We start from the raw sequence: 21,092 nt of genomic DNA, 5'->3' as shown, positions 1-21,092 counted from the left end.
CCTCTTCAGGACTTCTGCTCTGTCCGTCCCTCCCTGCAGGTTGGTAGCTGGATGTTTGTTCTTTTTGCTTGGCTCAGAGGCACCAGGGAAACTAACAGCTATACACACATACACACTGCGAAAGTTACAACGGATTTGAATCCGAACCTTCCCTTTGTTCATTATCTATTCCTTTCAGTAGCTGCGGTGTTGTCCTTACACCAAGGTCTCTGCTACACTGAAACCTCCCCTGAATGTCATTGTAGAGAAAAGAGAGATAAGAGAAGATGGTGATAACAATGATAAACTTTTTTTTTTCTATGGCATTGAGAAGTAGCGAAAGTGAAATTACACCAAGTGCTTGAAAAACATATAAAACATTCATATAAAATCAGATGGAATAATAAAAAACTACAACCAACAAAGTTCTTCATAAGATTTATCGTTTACACTTTATTGAATAAAGTTCAATTTGAAAAAGAAGAAAAAAAAATCACCTTAGAAATAGCAAACACTGTGTAACATGAGGACGTTTTGACAAATCAAGACAGAGTTAGTGATGTAAAAGTTGTAGCTCCTCCCACATTTGGGGGAGGAGCTACAACTGACTGGTAGTGGGTGGAAGTTAGCATCGTTTTTGGAGAGCTGCAGAGTATTTTAACTCTTCACAAAGAGCCTGATGTAACCAATAGAAACAAAACATGAGAAGGGAACTATCTGATTGGTTGAAGTCAGATATTGATGTTGATGAGTTGTCCAATCACCTGCCAAGGATTCTTCCTGAACCCTTCGCTGATGGTTCAGATTCATATAGATATGTAAACAAAAGAGACACCATTAAACAGGAAGTGTTTGATTCGTTGGTTGATTGTGCTTTTTTTAAAAAAGGGATACGCCAACATTTTTTTTTTCGTGTTTTGCCTCACTCCCGAGTCCATGCCAAACAGATAGACACCATCCTTTCCACTGTGCGTGCAGTAACAAGGGAGATAGAGCCGTATCGCCCGTAGTTAGCTTAGCTCAAACGCTGGAAGTTTATGGGTAGTGTTAGCCTGCCTCCACCTAAAGTCATCAGAGAAACTCTTCAGCAACTCTAAACGGACCGATCTTCGTCTCAGAGCTGACAAAACTCTCCGGTAAGGCATCTTGAGCGGTCAAATGCCGCTAACGGGACGAGATCGGTCAAAACGGAGGGTTCAAGCAAAGACGGTTTATTTTGGTTCAAGCTAGCTACATCGAGGGTAGGTTAGCTTCCTGTTTCAAAGTAAAAGCACTTCTGTATATAAAGGGCAACGGGTGTTTTATTTTGTGAAAGTAACCGGAAGTGCGTTGGTCACAATGGCTAGCTTGAGTTAGCTAGCTTGACACACTGCTGATCTAAACGGCTACTTTCTCGCCTAAAAATGTTTGAAATGTTGATAAAGTGACATATTTACAGAGTTTAGAGCTAAAATGAAATCAGCTTCTGACTGCTGATTTCGGCTCAGGTAGGAGGCAGGCTAACACTACCTGTACACTTCCAGTGTTTGAGCTAAGCTAATTACGGGCGATACGGCTCTATCTCCCTTGTTACTGCACGCACAGTGGAAAGGATGGTGTCTATCTGCTTGTCATGGACTCGGGAGTGAGGCAAGACACGAAAAAAAAAAGTTGCCGTATCACTTTAAAGTAAACAAAACATTCTGAAACCCAGCCCGAAAGTTCACAGACTCCACAGTAAGTTTTAATATGTGTCTGCAGTAGGACCTCTCCTCTGGTGGTGTCATTAATCTGCAGCTCACAGCAGCTGGATCGGTGGTGAGCAGGAGAAAAGGCCATTAGAGTTTTGTGTCAGACCCTAAATATCACATGAGCATTGCAGCTCTATCCATTCTGCTTCTTTGATGTTCAGCAGCTCCTAAATGGGGAGCCGTGTTTAGAAGTCATTACTTTAATAGATAAATGAATCCAGTAATGTTATGGATCATATGTCGGAACAGGGCTATATTCAGCTGAACCCTGTCCAGTTGGCCTCTTGTTCAGCTCCAGTCTGGAGGAATGAATCCATGTTATTATTTTTATGAATAAATGCATTAATAATAACAATGGTCACTCTAATCTTGACATGAAATTCTTGTACCGTTTCATCTCTATTCAGCACACCCACCGAGACCGACTCTAATTAAAATGCATCTGTGGAGTCTGTGGTTTCTTCTTCCTTTGTGCACATCGAATAATTACATTTCTTCATTTGTGGGAATAATATGCAGCAGATAAGATGCCACTGTGTTTATCTCAGCACCTGTAGATCTGTTTTTATTCTACTGCAAAGAGAAAAGGTTGTAGGATCGGATCGGTTTGACCCTGTCTTGCAATTCCGGACTTGTTCCTGATCTTGCCGAGACCACTAGTCACCTTTTTCTGCTTCTACTTGTTCCTTCGTCGTGAAATATATCGTCTTCCCTCTGTCTTGGGTTTTATTGAAGTCTTGGAACCTTACCAAGCCTTGCTCTTAGGGTTAGGGTAAGTCTTTGAGACACCATGGTCAGCCTGGTCAAGGAGGTCCTACTTGCAGCAGCTCCTTTTCATGGGTAATCAAGAACTCCTAAAGAAGATCCAGAACCTGGACAAGGTAATGCTGTCCAGGCTTTAGGAGAAGTGATTGGTCTTCCTTTTGAATCCTTGAGGTCATAGAATCTTGTGTTTGGGTTCCATGTTGATAGATGCAGGTCTTTTCATGGTACACCTAATCTATCCTGGGGATTATATAGCGGGCAGTTGCCCTTCTCAACCCCAGTACCACCAATTTACGTTGTGTTCCTAAAGGGATAGTTCAACATTTTGGCAAATTGGCCCATCGCTATAATCCCTATAATCATAGCAGTAGGTTCGTTACCTTTATTTGTCGGTGCAAGCTGTTTTTAGAACGGCGGAGCAGAGCCGTGAGCTGCTCAGAGCTACGCTACGGAGGCTCATTATGGGATTTCTTGGTTTCCCTCATCAAACTCATCAAATACACAATCCAACAACTCCACAACGCTCTGGTGGACAAGTTGTGAGCTGCACATTCACCACGCTATGAGATAATAACACAACGTGTTGTTGTTTTAGAGGGAAATTCATGTAAAACAGCTGATGTGCGTTGCCTTCAGGGACAGTTTTTCATCAGCAGTCTCTGTATTTCCCTCTAAAACAACTCTGTCTGGTAACGTTCTGTTACAATTAAAGGTAACGAACCTACTGCTGCTATAACTATAGGGATTATGGCAATGGGCCAATTTGCCAAAATGTTGAACTATCCCTTTAAAGTTGTCCAGATGGTAGGTAGGTACCGCGGTTTTGAAAGTCCAGGTAGTCTGTGTGATACGGGATGAGCTCAACGCTGCATTTCTGGCAGGATCATCTGAACGATGAGTCAGATGAGCTCGTTGCTCCAGAAGTTTTATGTAAGAACTCGAGGTAGCGGCAACACAACACAACACAACACAACAGAAACCCTGAGACCTGATGGGACCAGCACACACACCATGGACCTTAGAGGGTTAGATACAAACACACCCATTAGTTTCCCTCATGTGTCTCGGTGTTATAGCATGATGCATGGACTGTTGTTGTGTTCATGTGCATGTGTGTGTGGGTGTTGCTGTCAAGTGTACTGATTGCGTGTTTGTGGCATCTTAACCCTCCTGTTGTCCTCCGGGGTCGAGGACGAAGGGAAAGAAGGAAGTAACGAAGGAAGGAAGGATGAAGGGAAAGAAGGAAGGAAGGAAGGCAGGAAGTACGAAGGCAGGATGTACGAAGGAAGGAAGGACGAAGCGAAAGGAGAAAGGCAGGAAGGAAGGACGGAAGGATTGTGGAAAGAAGGAAGGGAAAAGGAAGGAAAGAAAGATGGAGGGAGGCAACAGATTGAGCTAATTAGATCAAAAGAGGAAGGAAGAAGAAGTAAGGACGAAAGGAAGGAAGGACGGAAGGAACGAAGGAAGGGAGAAAGGAAGGAAAGAAGGAAGGATGGAGGAAGGGAACAGGAGGGTTAAGTGTGTGTGTGTTTGCAGCTGTGAACCGTGCTGTGTGTGAGCTGCTGTGGAAGCTGTAATGAGTTGCGGCGCTGTTTGTGTTGAGAGCTGATGGGTCTGAAGAAGATCAGCTTTAATGTCCCGTTATCTAATTACAGGGTTAATCAGGTGGATCAGTTGACACCTGACAACGACCACTCAGCTCTGATGTTTGAAGTTCAACGTTTTGTTCTTTCTCCGAGACAGAAATATTTATAACTTACTAGACGAAGAGAAACTCAAAGAGCTTGTTTCTTTAGAGAGAAATGAAGTCACCATCCAGTTCTTCCACTCCTCTGATTCATTATTGATCAGACTTAGTTCAATAATATCAGTGCCATCAAAACAAGACAAAGGCTATTTCATCATTTTCACTTGATTTCATAGATTAACAGTAATTAGTCCCTGTGAGCTCTGTAAAGTTAACACATTAAGTTTCATGCTAGATGATGCATCTAAGTAACTGTTCTACCAACTACAGCTCATTTCCAGTAGTTGAATATGGACCAATCACTGCAGATTAACACCTTATACTGTGATGGGTACTAGTGTATCGATAAACTCAGACGGCATCAGTTCAGTATTAGAGAAATTAAGAAAATATATTTATTATGCATTGCATAAAACATGCATTTATGTACTCGAAGCCCACAGCCAGAGGTAACTACATTACACACAGTGGACTGAATTATACAAACATGAGTTACTGATGAAAAGGAATTGTTATCTAGCTGCTTTTTCCAAATCTGAAATGTATAGGGCATCATCTAAATTGTTAAGAAATCCACTTTCAAGTCACCCAGAGCAACAAAATCAGTCCATAGTCATGATTTTTTAATGGGTGCTGAAGTTTCTCAAGAAAATATCATTTGGCGTTGTATTATGCAAATTGAAAGATCATCGAGGGTTATTTACAACGGTAAGGAAAAGACATCAAATAAACAAGAATCAATTAAAGTAGGTACAAACGTAAGTTAAATTGTGAGGGATAAAAATCTAAAATGCCCTTGAGGAGTTCCAGGTGGATGGTGTTTAAAAACAAAAGTCAGTTCTGAGTTTGTTAAAGTCACTATTTCTGGCACTGGAGAAAAGTATAAATAGAGTTTTGTCTGCATTTAAAACTACAACTGAGTTTATTCTCGTAATGTTATGACTTTTTTTCTCGTAGGAAATGTACGACTTTATTCTCGCAATTTACGACTTTATTCTCGTAATGTTATGACTTTTTTTCTCGTAGGAAATGTACGACTTTATTCTCGTAATGTACGACTTTATTCTCGCAATGTTACAACTTTTTTCTTGTAGGAAATGTACGACTTTATTCTCGTAATTTACGACTTTATCCTCGTAATGTTATGACTTTTTTCTCGTAGGAAATGTACGACTTTATTCTCGTAATTTACGACTTTATCCTCGTAATGTTATGACTTTTTTCTCGTAGGAAATGTACAACTTTATTCTCGGAAATTTCTGACTTTATTCTCGGCAATTTATGACTTCATTCTCAAAGTCTGTGTTTTTTTTTTTTTAATTTCTCAATGTGGCCCTAATACATAAAGATGGATAAAGATGGATTTACAACTTTTCTTATAAGAAAAATGATAAAATACCCGATATCTCTAAAATTAGCCATATCGTTAAAATCTTAATGATTGGACCTATACTACAACCATCAGACTGGGTTGCGGTGGTGTTCCAGCTGGGTTCTGACTGCCGTGTGTGGGTTGTGTGTCTGTGTTTGTGCGATTCTCTGGTCTCTGTCACTGTATGGGTCAGTTTTGTGGGTGTTACCCAGCTGACGGAGAAACCGGTTCAGCCGTGGTGGCGGCGCTGGCCTTTAGTTGAAGATTTCAGAGTGAGGAGGAATCAGTGTGGGCAGCGAGGATCAAACTGTCAGCTCCACTCCTACACCGACTCCACTGGGACCGGAGAGACGCGGCCGAAAAACCTTCTTCAGACAGTATTTACAGAACAGAGAGGGAGAGGAGGACGAAGACACTGATGCCTGGGTGTAGAGTACAGAACTAAGTCAAAGAAGGCGCCTGATAAGTCAAGTCTCTGGGTGTTAAAGTGTGTGATGTCGACAGTATAGTTTGTGGACCCAGCTTTCCTCTAGTGAAAGTTCCAATTAAAGTAAAGTTTTCTCTACTTTGTCTCAAACTGTTGATGCATTTCTTTATTATTATTCTGAAAGGACAGAATATAGAGTCAAAACTTGAGCAAACACAGGCCGTTACACTCCTTAAGCCCCAACTGCCTTTTGTTTCCCTCTGTGAAGAAATATTTCCTCTCCTAATTAACCCAGTGAAGAGTAACTAACGGTCTTTAAAGGGATAGTTCAACATTTTGGCAAATGGGCCCATTGCCATAATCCATGTAGTCATAGCAGTACCTTTATTTGTCGGTGCAAGCTATTTTTAGAACAGCGGAGCAGAGCGGCGAGCTGCTCAGAGCTACGCTACGGAGGCTACTGGGATTTCTTAGCTTCCTTCATCAAACTCATCAATTACACAATCCAACAACTCCAAAATGCTCTGGTGGACAAGTTGTGAGCTGCACATTCACCACGCTATGAGATAATAATGTAACGTTATGAGACGGAGTTGTTTTAGAGGTGAATTCATGCAAAACCGCTGATGCGCGTTACCTTCAGGGACAGTTTTTCAGCAAGCAGTCTGTATTTACCTCGAAAACAACTCCATTTTGGAGTTGTTGGATTGTGTATTTGATGAGTTTGATGAGGGAAACCAAGAAATTCCATGAGCCTCCGTAGTGTAGCTCTGAGTAGCTCACAGCTCTGCTCTGCCGTTCTAAAAATAGCTATGACTATAGGGCTTATGGCAATGGGACAATTTCCCAAAATGTTGAACTATCCCTTTAATCCAGCAGAGTGTTGTGAATGAGAGAGTAACTGAACGGGATCAGATGAAGCTCGGTGTGTGTCTTTATAATGTTGTTGTCAAGGATCATCACATCCTTCAACTGATCTACACTACCTCTGAACATCAGTTACATCACTAACGCCGTGAAGAAGCTGTCAGACTTGGTGTTGCATAGCAACGGAATGATGTAACAATGGTTTCTGTGTTTGATCTGCTCACTGATTCAGATTATTTCTGATGATATCCATCACATAAGGTAAATTGTTAATTGTTGGTGATGCAAGCTTTGTGTTTTTAGCACCTATTGTGGTTGGCTGAACCTGCTGGGGAAAGAGTAACTATATTTAACCCTCCTGTTGTCCTCCTGGGTCAAGGAAGGAAGGAAGGAAGGAAGGAAGGAAAGACGAAGGGATAGATGAAAGGAAGGAAGGACAAAGGGAAAGATGGAAGGAGGGAAGGCAGGAAGGACGAAGGGAAAGAAAGAAGGAAGGAGGGAAGGACAAAAGGAACGATAGGAGGAAAGGAGGAAGGAAGGCAGGAAGGAAAGATAGATAGAGGGAGGGAACAGCTTGGGTCAAAAAAGAAGGAAGAAGAAAGGATGAAAGGAAAGAAGGAAGGAAGGACAAAGGGAAAGAAGGAAGGCAGGAAGGACGAAGGGAAAGAAAGAGGGAAGGACAAAAGGAACGATAGGAGGAAAGGAGAAAGGAAAGATAGATAGAGGGAGGTAACAGCTTGGGTCAAAAAAGAAGGAAGAAGAAAGGATGAAAGGAAAGAAGGAAGGAAGGACAAAGGGAAAGAAGGAAGGCAGGAGGGAAGGACAAAAGGAACGATAGGAGGAAAGGAGAAAGGAAAGATAGATAGAGGGAGGAACAGCTTGGGTCAAAAAAGAAGGAAGAAGAAAGGATGAAGGGAAGGAAAGAAGGGAGGGAGGCGAAAAGTATTGTGGAAAGAAGGAAGGGAAAGGGAAGGAAAGAAAGATGGAGGGAGAGAGCAGATTTGTTCAAGGACGAAGGGAAAGAAGGAAGGGGAAAAAGGAAGGAAAGGAACGGACCAGGTTAATTGGATCAAAAGAGGAAGGAAAAAGAAGTAAGGACGAAGGAAGGAAGGAAGGAAGGAAGGAAGGAAGGAAGGAAGGAAGGAAGGAAAGAAGCAAGGGAAAAGGATTGTGGAAAGAAGGAAGGGAGAATGACACGTGCGGAAGAAGAATGAGGAGGAAGACGGACGAGGAAGAACAAGCAGGAAGGCTCAGAGTCTCCTGGCTGCTGCCGAGTGGGAAGTTTTTTGTGTAGGAGACGAGCAGGAGTGAATGGAGAAGAGACAGGAGAAGAAAGAAGGTGAAGAAGAAAGGATTCAGTCAGACGAGTTCAGCTTTTGATTCAGTGTTTGTAGCTGCTGTAACAGCCCGGGGCGTTTGACTGAGCTGCCGAGCGCCGTGAAGTCGACAGCACAGATAGATAAATACAGACAGAGCAGGAGAGGTGTTTACTGCAGCCAGCCTCCCTGTCACTGTGAGCATCAAAAGAGAATCACTTCACTTTCTCTGGCGTCTTCTCTTCTTGTCACATCTATGAGACTGTGAATTTCTACACTCAGTCCCTCCTTTCCCTTTCCAGAGTTGACCTGAAACTTGGAGCATCCAGGAAGTCTTTAGACCCTTTTACGTAGTCTTCTGATCCATTGTAAAGTCTTCAGAGCACCTCATAAAGTCTGGCATACCCTTTTGAGAGTATCAGAGGTTTCTCAGACCTCCAGAGAGTCTTCTGACCCTTCGGAAAGTCCACACAGACCCTCAAGGAAGTCCCACTACCTTCCAGAAAGTCCCGTCAAACATCTTTAGACCTTCAGAGAGCATTAAGACCCTTTTATAAAATCTGTAAAACCTTCAGAAGGTCTTCAGACCCCTCATAAAGTCTTTATACCCTTCAGACAGACTTCTAACCCGAACCCTTAACCCTTCATAAAATCTCCAGACCCACCAGAGCACATTTAGACCCTTCATGAAGTCTTCAGACACCTCAGAGACTACTCAGAACCACTAGAGAGTCTTCAGAAACTCCATAGACCCTACATAAGAAAGGCTTGAGACCCATTGTAGTCTACAGACTCTGGGTGTGGTCTTGATACCCCTCAGAGAGTCTTCAGACCCTTCATAAAGTCTTTATACTTGTTCTGACAGACTTCTAACCCTACCTCCTAACCCTTCATAAAACCTCCAGGCCCATCAGAGCAGATTTAGACCCTTCATGAAGTCTTCAGACACTTCAGAGACTACTAACAAAGTCTTGAGACCCATTGTAGTCTACAGACTCTTGGCAAGGTCTTGATACCCTTCAGAGTATTCCAAGCCTTCAGAACCTTTGTAATATTCAGACCCTTCTTAGGGAATAATCTTCAGACTCTTGATAAAGTTTTCATACCCTTCAGAGAGTATTCGAACCCTTCAGAGTTTTCAGACCCTTTAAAGTGTCTTCAACCCCTTTCTAAAGGACCCTACGGGGAATACTTAGATCCTTAATGAAGTCCTCAGATCCTCCAGAGAGTGTTCAGAAGTTCACATAGTAGCATCATAACATGTTGCGTCACTGTTCCCCAATGCTGAACAAGCCACAGCCTTCATGACCAGAAAGTTTCATCCTCACCTGTGAAAAAGTTCTAACCGGAAGTTATTATACAGGTTTTCTATAGGACAGGTAGATCACACTGTGACAAGGACACGTCAAAGATAACTCAAAGAGAGGAAACAACATAAAGTCCGTTAATAGTCGGCGCATGTGTGTTTGAAACATTAGAAAGAACAAACTGATGGAGGAGGAGGATTTCTGCTCCATCATCCCTGTGCTCGGTCCTTGATCTGTGGACCGACCACACTCTGAGAAGGTTGGTCCGGGGGCAGGACTTCAGAGACCCTCGCAAAGCTGAGGCCATTTAGTGGTGTGTGAACAAACAAGAAGGTTTTGGCTTCAGTGCACAGCACACAGCAGCAGTATCAGCGATGTGATGTGTGTGTATGTGTGTGTGTGTGTGTGTTTGATCTGGTAAAGTTGAGCTGCAGTGTTCAGGGATAATTAGAGTCTGGGTAAAGAAACATCAGGGTTGAACCACAACACAAGAACATGCAGTAATGAGTGCGAGGACGACTGCGGTGGTCAAAGACGTGGAGCTCCTGAGGTTTTCACACAGTAAACAGCTGATTTTTATCTATTTATACAACTTTATACCATTATGATATGGAGGAAGCTGAGAGGAGAATCATTTGTTCCGTTAACTCTGGCACAGCGACACATCATTTGACCCCCACATCATCATCATCCTCATCGTACTTGGAGTCAGAGTCAGAAAAACTTTAATGATCCCTTCAGGGTACAGAAAGAGGAAGTAAAAAAGTTAAAACTACTATAGACAGTGAGGGAATGGGTCCAGGCGTCTTTACCACCAGCACGCAGCAGGTCCAGGCTGAAGATCATGCAGAAAGCTCCGGGACATCAGTTCATGTCTTTCATCCCTGTTCTTTCAGTACCGCAGTTTTTCTTTATTTGCTGTCGGGTAAACACACACACTGAAACTTTACAGCTTAATAATATGGTAATGTAGGACTGGTGTGTGTTTTTGTTAGCCTTTCTTTTTTATTCTGTTTGGCCTTCATACTTTTTAGCTTTTCTGTTAGCCATTATTTATAAAGAATAATAATAATATAATTTATAATTTAATAATAATTTAAAAGCTTAAAAAATTGCTAACAGAAAAGCTAACAGCATGGCATGCTGTTAGCCTTTCTGTTAGCAATTTTTTAAGCTTTTCGGTTAGCCATTCTTTTACTTTCCTGTTAGCCATTCCCTAAGTGTTTCTGCCGGCCATGCTGTTAGCTTTTCTGTTAGCATTTTTTAAGCTTTTCTGTTAGCCATTCTTTTATTTTTCTGTTAGCCATTATTTTACTTTTCTTTTAGCAATTCCCTTAGTGTTTCTGTTAGCCATGCTGTAAGCTTTTCTGTTAGCATTTTGTTAGCCATTCTTTTGCTTCTTTCGGGAGCGTGCCTATGTTCCCTCAGCCCTATGTTCCCTCTGGACTCTCTCTACCTATCTGGACTCTATCTATCTGGCCTGTCTAGCCTCTACCTGGTCTTTTTACTAAACTTAACCAACTCCTTTCTTCATTGCCTAAACCCAACCAATGGTGGGACCAAAGGGCTGTGGGAATAGGGCCTAATTGTCAGTGACAACAAAAGTTAGAAATGAGGGAACATAGGGCTGAGGGAACATAGGGCTGTGGGAACATAGGGATGACCCCCTTCTTTCTTAGCCATTCCCTAAGTGTTTCTAGCCACACTAGCTTTCATTTCTTGTAGTTTTTCTAATGCACTTTCAGTTATCCTAGGAGGCCCAACACGCTTCATGCAGTTCTTGTAGCTTCTCCTTACTGGTGCTTCACTGACTCTTCTGTCTGTCTGTCATTTAGGAGGAGGCAGCCAAACCAAAGATCCTTTCTTCTCAGAGATTATCTCCAAAGTGGTGTTTCCTCGACTGTAAGTACATCACATCATTATTCATTTGCTTTCCTGACATTGATCTGCTGCATTGTATATGCTGCATCACTGCTATGTGATTGGCTGGTTGGATAATGACATAAATAAGCAGGAATCTTTGATTAAGTGTTAAGTTTCCTCAAACAGTAGGGGCCTCCGTTTACCTGCAATGGGTAACATGTATTTCAAACTTCAAACTTTATTTATTTATATAGCACCTTTCATATATAAAAATGCAACACAAAGTGCTTTACAATGTTAAAATTTTAACTAATGCTCCCCATGTAACCTCCTGTAATATATCAAATTAAGAGCATTCCATCAGTCAGAAAACCCTTAATTTTGTGACAGGGTTTTTATTGTGAAACATTTTACAGGAACTTCATGCAACAGTAGATTGAAGGACAACAAAGTGAATTGGAATGAATTATTCCAATACTACAGAATTGCAAACACTGAAAACAGTTCGATTGTCCCATATTCTTTTACCAGGACCCTAGTATTTACCCTCTATCTCTGTCTTTTTTTAAACAATTGCACTCAGTTGAGTCATGAATCTTTTAGCCTGTCACACATGTCTCTCTAATAGTTTCTCAGCCCTGCAGAGTCCACATGTTTAGACCCTGTAAACGTCAGCGAGGCCTGTCACACGGCGTTTACCTCCGTCCTGCCAGACATGATCCATTCCTGGCACGAGTAGCAGAGAGAAACGTTTTTCAGCATCACCCCGGCGAACTCCAAGTCGCATTAAAACGATTTGTTTGAGAGTTGTGTTTTCTCTCAGGGAGGTCGGGACAGGTCCGTTGTGTAATGATGCAACATGGATTACCTGAAGGTTGTCCCGCGGAGCTCTACAGAGCGCTCAGAGTCTAAATGATTATATCATTAAAAAAATTCTGAAATTTCCCATCATAATCTCTAGCAAATGGCACGGTTAGCATGTGTCAGTGTCATTGTGTCTAGCTAGTACATGATGTTTTGTCATGGTGGCACGGTTGCAACAACTTCCATTTGAATGTGGAAGCACATACTGTGCAAATGCTTAATAATGTACTAACTAGTGTTGCAAAGGGGTGGGAAATTTTCCAGTAAATTTCCAGAAACTTTCCATGGGAAGTTAAGATGGGGAATTTTGGAAATATTCCAAATTGGAAACTTTCCATGGGAATTATGGGAATTTATGGGTATAATTGGGAATTTATGGGAATTAACTGAAGATTGGGGGTAATTTAAACAAACTGTATCATATCTAGGGTTGCAAAGGGGCTGAAATCTTCCTGAAACTTTCTATGGGAAGTTAAGCTGGGGAATTTTGGAAATATTCCGAATGGGAAACTTTACATGGGAATTATGGGAATTTATGGGAATAATGCGAATTAATGGGAATTCACTGGAAATTGGGGGTAATTTAAACAAACTGTATCATATCTACAGTAAACATAAATGTAAGTATTTTGTTTTGTCATAAGCAGACATCCATGCAAAATAATAATAAAAAAAAAACCCATGACATTTCAACAGATTTATTTAGTAGAACTTTATCAAGTTTTAATTCTTGTATGAACAATCAATTATTTTACTAAACAAAAACATGAATGGTGAGTAAAATATTGCTACCAGAATTTTGCAACCCTAATTGTGATTGATTTGTCATATGTAACCATCTTTAAATGGCATGACTAATTAGCTGACACGTGTATGTTTAATCTATAAAAGTTTGGTGAGCCGAGTCCAAACAGTCTCAGAGGAACTGAGAAAAATGTAAAAAGTGTCTCCCTTACATGTTTTCATGTCTGTGCTAAAACATAAAGATAAACAGAGATACCATTAGTTTGAACTGTCGGCACAAGCATCTGTTCAGTTTTTCTAGTAAACAGGAGTTTGAAACTTTACCGGTGTGATGAGGTTTAGTGTGTCACCCACACAGATCACGGCTCTGTGTAAACACAACCTCAGTAACACCCGACACTGAGAAACACACTTGTTCGGAAACCCGCTGTGTTACTGTAACCAATAGCAACAATGACCGCTGAATTAAAGGTCACAGGTTTCGGCGGTGAACAGGTTTTGCTCTGGGGTTTTCCTTCAGAATAAGGAAAGCAGCGTTCATCAGATTCTCTTTGCCGGTGAAAGTCATGAATATTAATATCATACGGCAGCTTACCAAAAATATCACAGAGAGAAACAGTTCTCCAGTCACACACAAACACACACACACACACACACGCACACATGCATGCACACACATTATACAGTAGTCCTGGTGGAATTAGCAGAGAAGTGGAATCGGGGAAAGATGCAGCTGCTGCACAATGCTCAGTTAGTTTAAAGCACAGATGGTGTTTCTTCTCTAAACATGGCTGACTTCAGATTCACAGCCACACAGGAGAAGGTCTGTTGTTACCATGACGCCACATCACACCAGGTAGAAACGATGTGTGAACTCAATAACATTGTTTCTATAATTGCAGTGTCCATTTGTTTCTGTGTTTTAATATTAACCCTCCTGTTGTCCTTCTGGGTCAAATTGACCCAATCTGTTCCCTTCCTCCATCCTTCCTTCTTTCTCTCCTTTCTCCCTTCCTTCTTTCCACAATCATTTTCTCTTCCTTCTTTCCTTCCTTCCTTCCTTCCTTGAACGAATCTGTTCCTCCCTCCATCTTTCTTTCCTTCATTTTCCCTTCCTTCTTTCCACAATCCCCTTTCCCTTCCTTCCTTCCTTCCTTCCTTCCTTCCTTCCTTCCTATATTCCTTCCTTCCTTCCTTCCTTCCTTCCTTCCTTCCCTCTTCTTCCTTCCTTGAACGAATCTGTTCCTCCCTCCATCTTTCTTTCCTTCCTTTTCCCTTTCTTCTTTCCACAATCCCTTCCTTCCTTCCTTCCTTCCTTCCTTCCTTCCTTCCTTCCTTCCTTCCCTCTTCTTCCTTCCTTGAATGAATCTGTTCCTCCCTCCATCTTTTTTCCTTCCTTTTCCCTTTCTTCTTTCCACAATCCCTTTTCCCTTGCTTCTTTCCTTCCTTCCTTCCTTCCTTCCTTCCTTGAATGAATCAGTTCCTCCCTCCGTCTTTCTTTCCTTCCCTTTTCCCTTCCTTCTTTCCACAATCCTTTTTTCCTTCCCTTCGTCCTTCCTTTATGACCCAATTGACCCAATCTCTTCCCTCCCTCCTTCTATCTTTCCTTCCTTTTACCCTTCCTTCTTTTTTCCCATCTTTCCCTTTGTCCTTCCTTCCTTCCTTCCTTCCTTCCTTCCTTCCTTCCTTCCTTCCTGCCTTCCTTCCTTCCTTCCCTCAGGAGGACAACAGGAGGGTTAAACCGTATCCACCGTACGTCCTGTCAATGTTTTCTTTCAACAACTCATTTAACTAAAATCTGATGAACAGCGTTGCCATGGTGACTCAAGTTCTCACCTATCCCATCTGATATCTGGTCGTTTCAATCTGAGTTACAACAGTAAAGTTATATAAGTTGGTCCCTCATCTGCCACCGTTCTCTAAGTGCCACAGACAGTTTAGGTAGCGGCAGGTCTGAGTGTATCCATTTCAAAAGCAGACATGATGGGATGGCACATCATCGTGATTCTTTCAGTGTCACAGTCACCGAAATAAATAAATAATGAATCCACTATTTCACAGGCCACAGATCTGCCAAACATTTTGACATCAGAATGACACATTTGAAAACCCACAGATCACGAGAAAGTTTAAGTTTGTTTGACACCAACCTGTCACAGGAACAAACTCTCTAGTGTTGTGGTACTCAAGACCAGGGCCGTAGCTAGGGATTCTGGGGCCCCTGAAAGATTAACTAAACTGGGCCCCTAACTTTTCCGCTTTCTTTTCTTAGACTACGTATGTATTATCATTTTTTATTTAGCCTACTTTGTTTTGATGCTAATGCAGCATTACTATGAGTATTAGTCGGGGTCTTATGCATGCTCATTTTGATTTATGTAATTCAATAACTTCAAGATAATTTAAATGGTTCTACCATCTGATAAACTTGGTTGGGAGACTTTAGCATGTTGTGTTATTCTGTTCAATCCAAACTTTGTTTCAATTAATTATAGTAGCCTATAAATTTTTATATAAAATTATCTTCCATTTTTAGCTCAGGAATATTGTAGCTAAATATGAATACACTGTGTATTGGTCTTGAAAATTGTCTAGCATTGGTTTGGTCTTGGCCTTGACTCGGTCTCGGGTTAGGTGGTCTTGACTACAACATTAGGCTACTATCTATCTATCTATCTATCTATCTATCTATCTATCTATCTATCTATCTATCTATCTATCTATCTATCTATCTATCTATCTACCTAGCTACCTAGCTACCTAGCTATAATCTTGCTAGCTAGCTACCTAGCTATCTAGCTATAATCTTGCTAGCTAGCTACCTAGCTATCTAGCAAGATTAGCTAAATAGCTAGCTAGCTATAATTTTGTGTCAGCTAATAAGTTATTATCTGACACAAGATTATAGCTAGCTATTAGTAATAACACGTAGCATAAGGTGCAAATTCAAACTAAATATTGCGTGTTGTTGTCATGTTTTGACAATATGTGATCCTGGCCACGCCCCTACTCAGGAAACAGGAAGTGCGTCCCATTCAAACCACGCGTTTATAGTGCGTTATCATATTTGATACAACCTCTGTATCTCCAGGACTACGTCACATTGCCAACTCACAAGGTGCAAGAAGAGAATCTTTATGAAATGATCCAGACTGAAGGCGAACCAATAGAAAACTACGCAACGTCTCATTGGCTAACTCAAGTCTGTGTGTGTTTATCTGTGCAGCTACGACAGCGGATCGTTTCTACAGGATAGACAGAGCTCAGGTAAGTCCCACTCACCTCCACTCTGAGTGATTTCTCCTACGGCGCCATCTTGATTCTTGTACCTTAGTTGAACCTTGATGCTTCTTCTGTCAGGAACATCTCAACTACGTCTCGGAGATCTCCCAGGAGGAGATCTTCATCCTGGACCCGGAGCTGGTTGTCATGACGAACGTAGGCACCTCCCCCTCGTCCATTCCCGACTTGGTCAACCCCGCCCCCGGAAGTCGGTAAGTCTTCCTCCCTTGAACGAATCTGTCCCCTCCCTCCATATTTCTTTCCTTCCTTTTTTCCTTCCTTCTTTCCACAATCCTTTCCCCCTCCCTTCCTTCTTTCCCTTCGTCCTTCCTTCCTTCTTTCCTTCCCTCTTTCTTTCTTTCCTTCCTTCCTTCCCTTCGTCTTTCCTTCCCTCTTTCTTTCTTTCCTTCCTTCCTTCCCTTCGTCCTTTCTTCTTTCCCCTCAATCTTCCTTCTCTCCTTCCTTCCTTCCTTCCTTCCTTCCTTCCTTCCTTCTTTCCCCTCGAACTTCCTTCCTTCACTTTGTCCTTCCTTCCTTCCTTCCTTCTTTCTTTCCCTTCATCCTTCCTTCCTTTCTTCCCTTCATCCTTCCTTCTTTCTTTTCTTCCTTCCTTCACTTCGTCCTTCCTTCCTTCCTACTTTCCCCTCGACCTTCCTTCCCTCTTTCTTTTCTTCCTTCCTTCACTTTGTCCTTCCTTCCTTCCTTCCTTCCTTCCTTCCTTCCTTCCTTCCTTCCTTCCTTCCTTCCTTCCTTCCCTTCGTCCCTCCTTCCTTATTTCTTTTCTTCCTTCTTTCCCTTCGTCCTTCCTTCCTTCTTTCTTTTCTTCCTTCCTTCCCTTCGTCCTTCCTTCTTTTCTTCCTTCCTTCCCTTCGTCCCTCCTTCCTTCTTTCTTTTCTTCCTTCTTTCCCTTCGTCCTTCCTTCCTTCTTTCTTTACCTTCGTCCTTCCTTCCTTCGCTTCATCCTTCCTTCTTTCTTTTCTTCCTTCCTTCACTTCGTCCTTCCTTCCTTCCTTTTTTCCCTTCGTCCTTCCGTCTTTTCTTCCTTCCTTCACTTTGTCCTTCCTTCTTTCCTTCTTTCCTTCCTTCCTTCCTTCCTTCCTTCCTTCCTTCCTTCCTTCCTTCCTTCGTCCTTCCTTCTTTTCTTCCTTCCTTCCTTCCCTTCGTCCTTCCTTCCTTATTTCTTTTCTTCCTTCCTTCCTTCCTTCCTTCCTTCCTTCCTTCCTTCCTTCCTTCCTTCCTTCCTTCCTTCCTTCTTTCTTTCCTTCCTTCCTTCCCTTCGTCCTTCCTTCCTTATTTCTTTTCTTCCTTCTTTCCCTTTGTATTTCCTTCCTTCTTTCTTTCCTTCCTTCCTTCCCTTCGTCCTTCCTTCCTTCCTTATTTCTTTTCTTCCTTCCTTCCCTACGTCCTTCCTTCTTTTCTTCCTTCCTTCCCTTCGTCCTTCCTACCTTATTTCTTTCCTTCTTCCCTTCCCTTGTCCTTCCTTCCTTCCTTCCTTGACCCAGGAGGACAACAGGAGGGTTAATTAAACATGAATAGCAGAAATGTCTGTGAAATCATTGGGCTTCCTCTGATTGGATGAGAGTTTTCTGCTTCACAGGAACCTATAGAGCCTGTTAGAGGGTAAAGCTGCATGAAGTGGAACTACATATTCATAGTGTGTGTGTGTAGGTGTGTAAATACAGCTCATCTTAACAATCTTTCCTCCTCTCCACATGAGAAACTGGAACAAATGAAAGAATATATGGAATAAAACCAGAAAATATTTAATTTTTACGGTAGATTTACATTTTGAACAGATGTTCATGGACATTCTGAAGACAGATGTTTTATTTTTACATGTATTTACAATGTGTATGTGTTTTTTTAAATATCCTTTTCCTCAATGTGTGGACTTGGTAGGTGCTGGTCAGTTTTCACACCCTTTAGACAAACGATAAAGTGTGTGTGTGTGTGTGTGTGTGTGAAGAGTGTGAAGTCGTAGTCGGTTCAGACACAACAGAGAAGTCACTTAACTTTTCAATCGATTGCTGCACGCACACTCACACACTCACACTCGCACTCGCACCCTTTAACATCTCAGCTCCGTGTCAACACTCCGACTCTGTTAAAGTAGCGAGAAAGAAGTTTCTGTGCAGAGCCTCGTTCATGTCAGACAAGCAGCAGCGGAGTGGGATACAGCCCTTAAATCAGAACAAAGCTATAGACATACTCTGTGGCTCGTTGAAGACACAAAGGATTGTGAGCGCACACTTCATACTGGCAGGAAGAACGAGGTAAAAAAGTAAATTTAGCCGGCATTTCCCATCTCCCTCTGACACGGCAGCTTCGTTTGGACCTCAGGAGAACCTGGGAAACACCAATTTCTCTACAATTAGGGTCTTCTGGTTCGTCTTTGACCATTTGTTTGGACACAGAAAATTTTAGGTGTATAGCTATTGATAGTAAATGGTCCTTACTGCAAACATTCGTCTCCAAATAGCCAGAAACTTACTCAAATCAGAGGCCGTGTACACATTTAGCCGAATATAATGTATTTTTCATCCACACCAAAACTCTGATTATTCGTGATTTGCAAAATGTCTGGTTTCCATATTGAGGAAAACTGTCTCTTAGGTTCCTGAACGTCACCGTATGTGACAGAAAATGCATTGACGTCAGGTGTGCAACCTCTGTTTAATGTGATATCTTCCATCGGCGGCATATTTATTAGGGTGTGCATTGGCACTGCCCTCACAATTCGATTCGATTACGATTCACCAGGTAACGATTCGATTCAATTCGATTCTACGATGCATTGCGATGCATCAAAATTCTACTGCACACGACAAGGCAAATTCTTCATCAGTCATGAGGCAAAACAAGCAGTCAGATATTGAACAACAGATTTTATTGGCTGCTATGTGTGTATTATCACTCTCCTGTATCTTTGCCGGAAATGCCCCCGGAAGTAATTGAAACTTCACAACTTTATTGTCCATTCGAGGCCAGAAAATAAACAGTGTCAATTATGGCACATTGCTGCATCGATGCTGAATCGTGCATGCCCCCCCCGCATTGTGATGCAGATGAAGATGCATGAAAACATCGACAAATAACTTTTGTTACAATTCCATTCTTACCATTAACGATGAGGGCCGCCATGTTTCTGTTTAGGAGCTCAGAGATGATATCCGAATTTCCGACTTGTAATTACCGAGTTTGATGCTGTTTCATTCATTTTTTACAATTCAGAGCTCGAGCTCCTAGATGTGAGTTGTCTTGATCGCAGCATAAGTCTCAAAAACTTTATTTTTTAATTAGCTTTTTTAACTTAGTTAGACTGTAAACATAACATATTTACTATGCTGTAAAGTTGGTCACTTTAACATGAGAGTCTATGGGGATTAACTCACTGTCGGAGCCTGGAGCAGCCATTTAAAACAGTTTAGAGGTCGACACTTTAAATTTAACACAACAACAGAGACTTATTATCAACATCCCAGAATAATAACAGACAAAAACACTGAGAAACAACAGGATAACGAGTGTGAGGGTCATCGTCACCATTAGCGATGTACAGTACGGGACTGATCCTGATTGGCCGATGAGTCCGTACACATCTGAATCCACTGCTGTTGCGTGTGTGTGTAGGTGTATAAATGCATGAATAATATTTTCCACAGTTTGTTTTCCTTCTCACAAACAGCCAAGTGTTACTATAACATTAGCTCTGCTTGTGTACGCGTGTGTTTGTGTGTGTGTGTGTGTGCGTGTGTTTGTGTGTGTGTGACACATTTCCTCTGCCTCCATGTTAAATCCTTTTAACCATCCTCACACAGATTAATCCTCACCTACAGGAACCTGTTAGAGCAGCTGTTTGTTGATGCTCTTTAACACTCAGAAGCTGATTCACAGAGGAAGAGGAGGAGGAGGAGGAGGAGGAAGAGGAGGAAGACTCTCCTCTCTTCTCTTCTCTCTATAAGTCTGCTGTTATTTTACATTCGCCTCATTGATCCTGTGTGTTAGTGCGGCTTCTTCACACTGTCTGACTTCCCTATGTGTGTGTTTCTCAAAAATAAGAGGGGATTTGAATCCAGAATAAATGAGTGAAATGAGCCAATCGGCTAGCAGCGTGCTCGGACCAGGCTCTAAAAATGATTGGCTGCTTATGCGCATAAATGTGTCCCTTAATTAACGTTAGTTAGTACATTATTAAGCACTAATGTGTTAATTAATGCTGAGTAATGCATACATAATGATAACTAATTACATTATTCAGCTTTTATTATGACTTAATAATTTATTAACTAAATTTGAGTAGTAAACATTAATTAACTGCTTACTAATAGGCTACATTAATTAGTGTGTTTCCTAATCTTAAATAATAGGCTACATAATAATGATTGTTAATATATCTGTAAACAGTTAATTAATGCTTAATAATGTACTAACTAGGGTTGCAAAGGGGTGGAAATTTTCCAGTAAATTTCCGGGCCAACCTTCAATTTTGTCAATTTCAGATTTATTCCCGTTAATTCCCATATATTCCTGTTAATTCCCATGGAAAGTTTCCAACTTTGAAAATTCCCAGTATTTTGCAACCCTAGTACTAACTAAGGGACTCTTATATTGTAAAGTGTTACCAAAATAAGAATTTGGACTGATGTATACGTTATAATTGACTGATCCCTGAACAGTGATGCTAACTAACAGTTTCCCATATTAATAGAATTTGTTTTTATATACAGAGTTAAATAAGCCGTATTGAAAGTCTGGGGGTTTTTGCTTTAAGGCTCATATCTCTCTGGTTTAATGATGTGATGAATATGATGAATATGTTGAATATAACA

The 21,092-nt window shown here is 41.5% G+C and overlaps 1 protein-coding gene across 3 annotated transcripts in view; it reads left to right on the top strand.

Annotated features, from left to right (window-relative positions):
* The window catches only part of LOC310998602 (diacylglycerol kinase zeta-like), a 77,967-nt gene that overhangs the window by 37,386 nt on the left and 19,489 nt on the right, over positions 1 to 21,092 (top strand). For all 3 annotated transcript variants that reach the window (XM_083988735.1, XM_083988733.1, XM_083988734.1), the window contains 3 exons: positions 11,346 to 11,412; positions 16,208 to 16,248; positions 16,342 to 16,475. In XM_083988735.1, the coding sequence (XP_083844861.1) occupies positions 11,346 to 11,412; positions 16,208 to 16,248; positions 16,342 to 16,475 (242 nt within the window). The remainder of the gene's footprint in view (positions 1 to 11,345; positions 11,413 to 16,207; positions 16,249 to 16,341; positions 16,476 to 21,092) is intronic.

Source organism: Trachurus trachurus (assembly GCF_905171665.1).
Source record: "Trachurus trachurus genome assembly, chromosome: 2".
In the NCBI taxonomy this organism is placed as follows: domain Eukaryota; kingdom Metazoa; phylum Chordata; class Actinopteri; order Carangiformes; family Carangidae; genus Trachurus; species Trachurus trachurus.
Note: the sequence above shows the minus strand (reverse complement) of the source record. Positions and strands in the feature narration are given on the sequence as shown.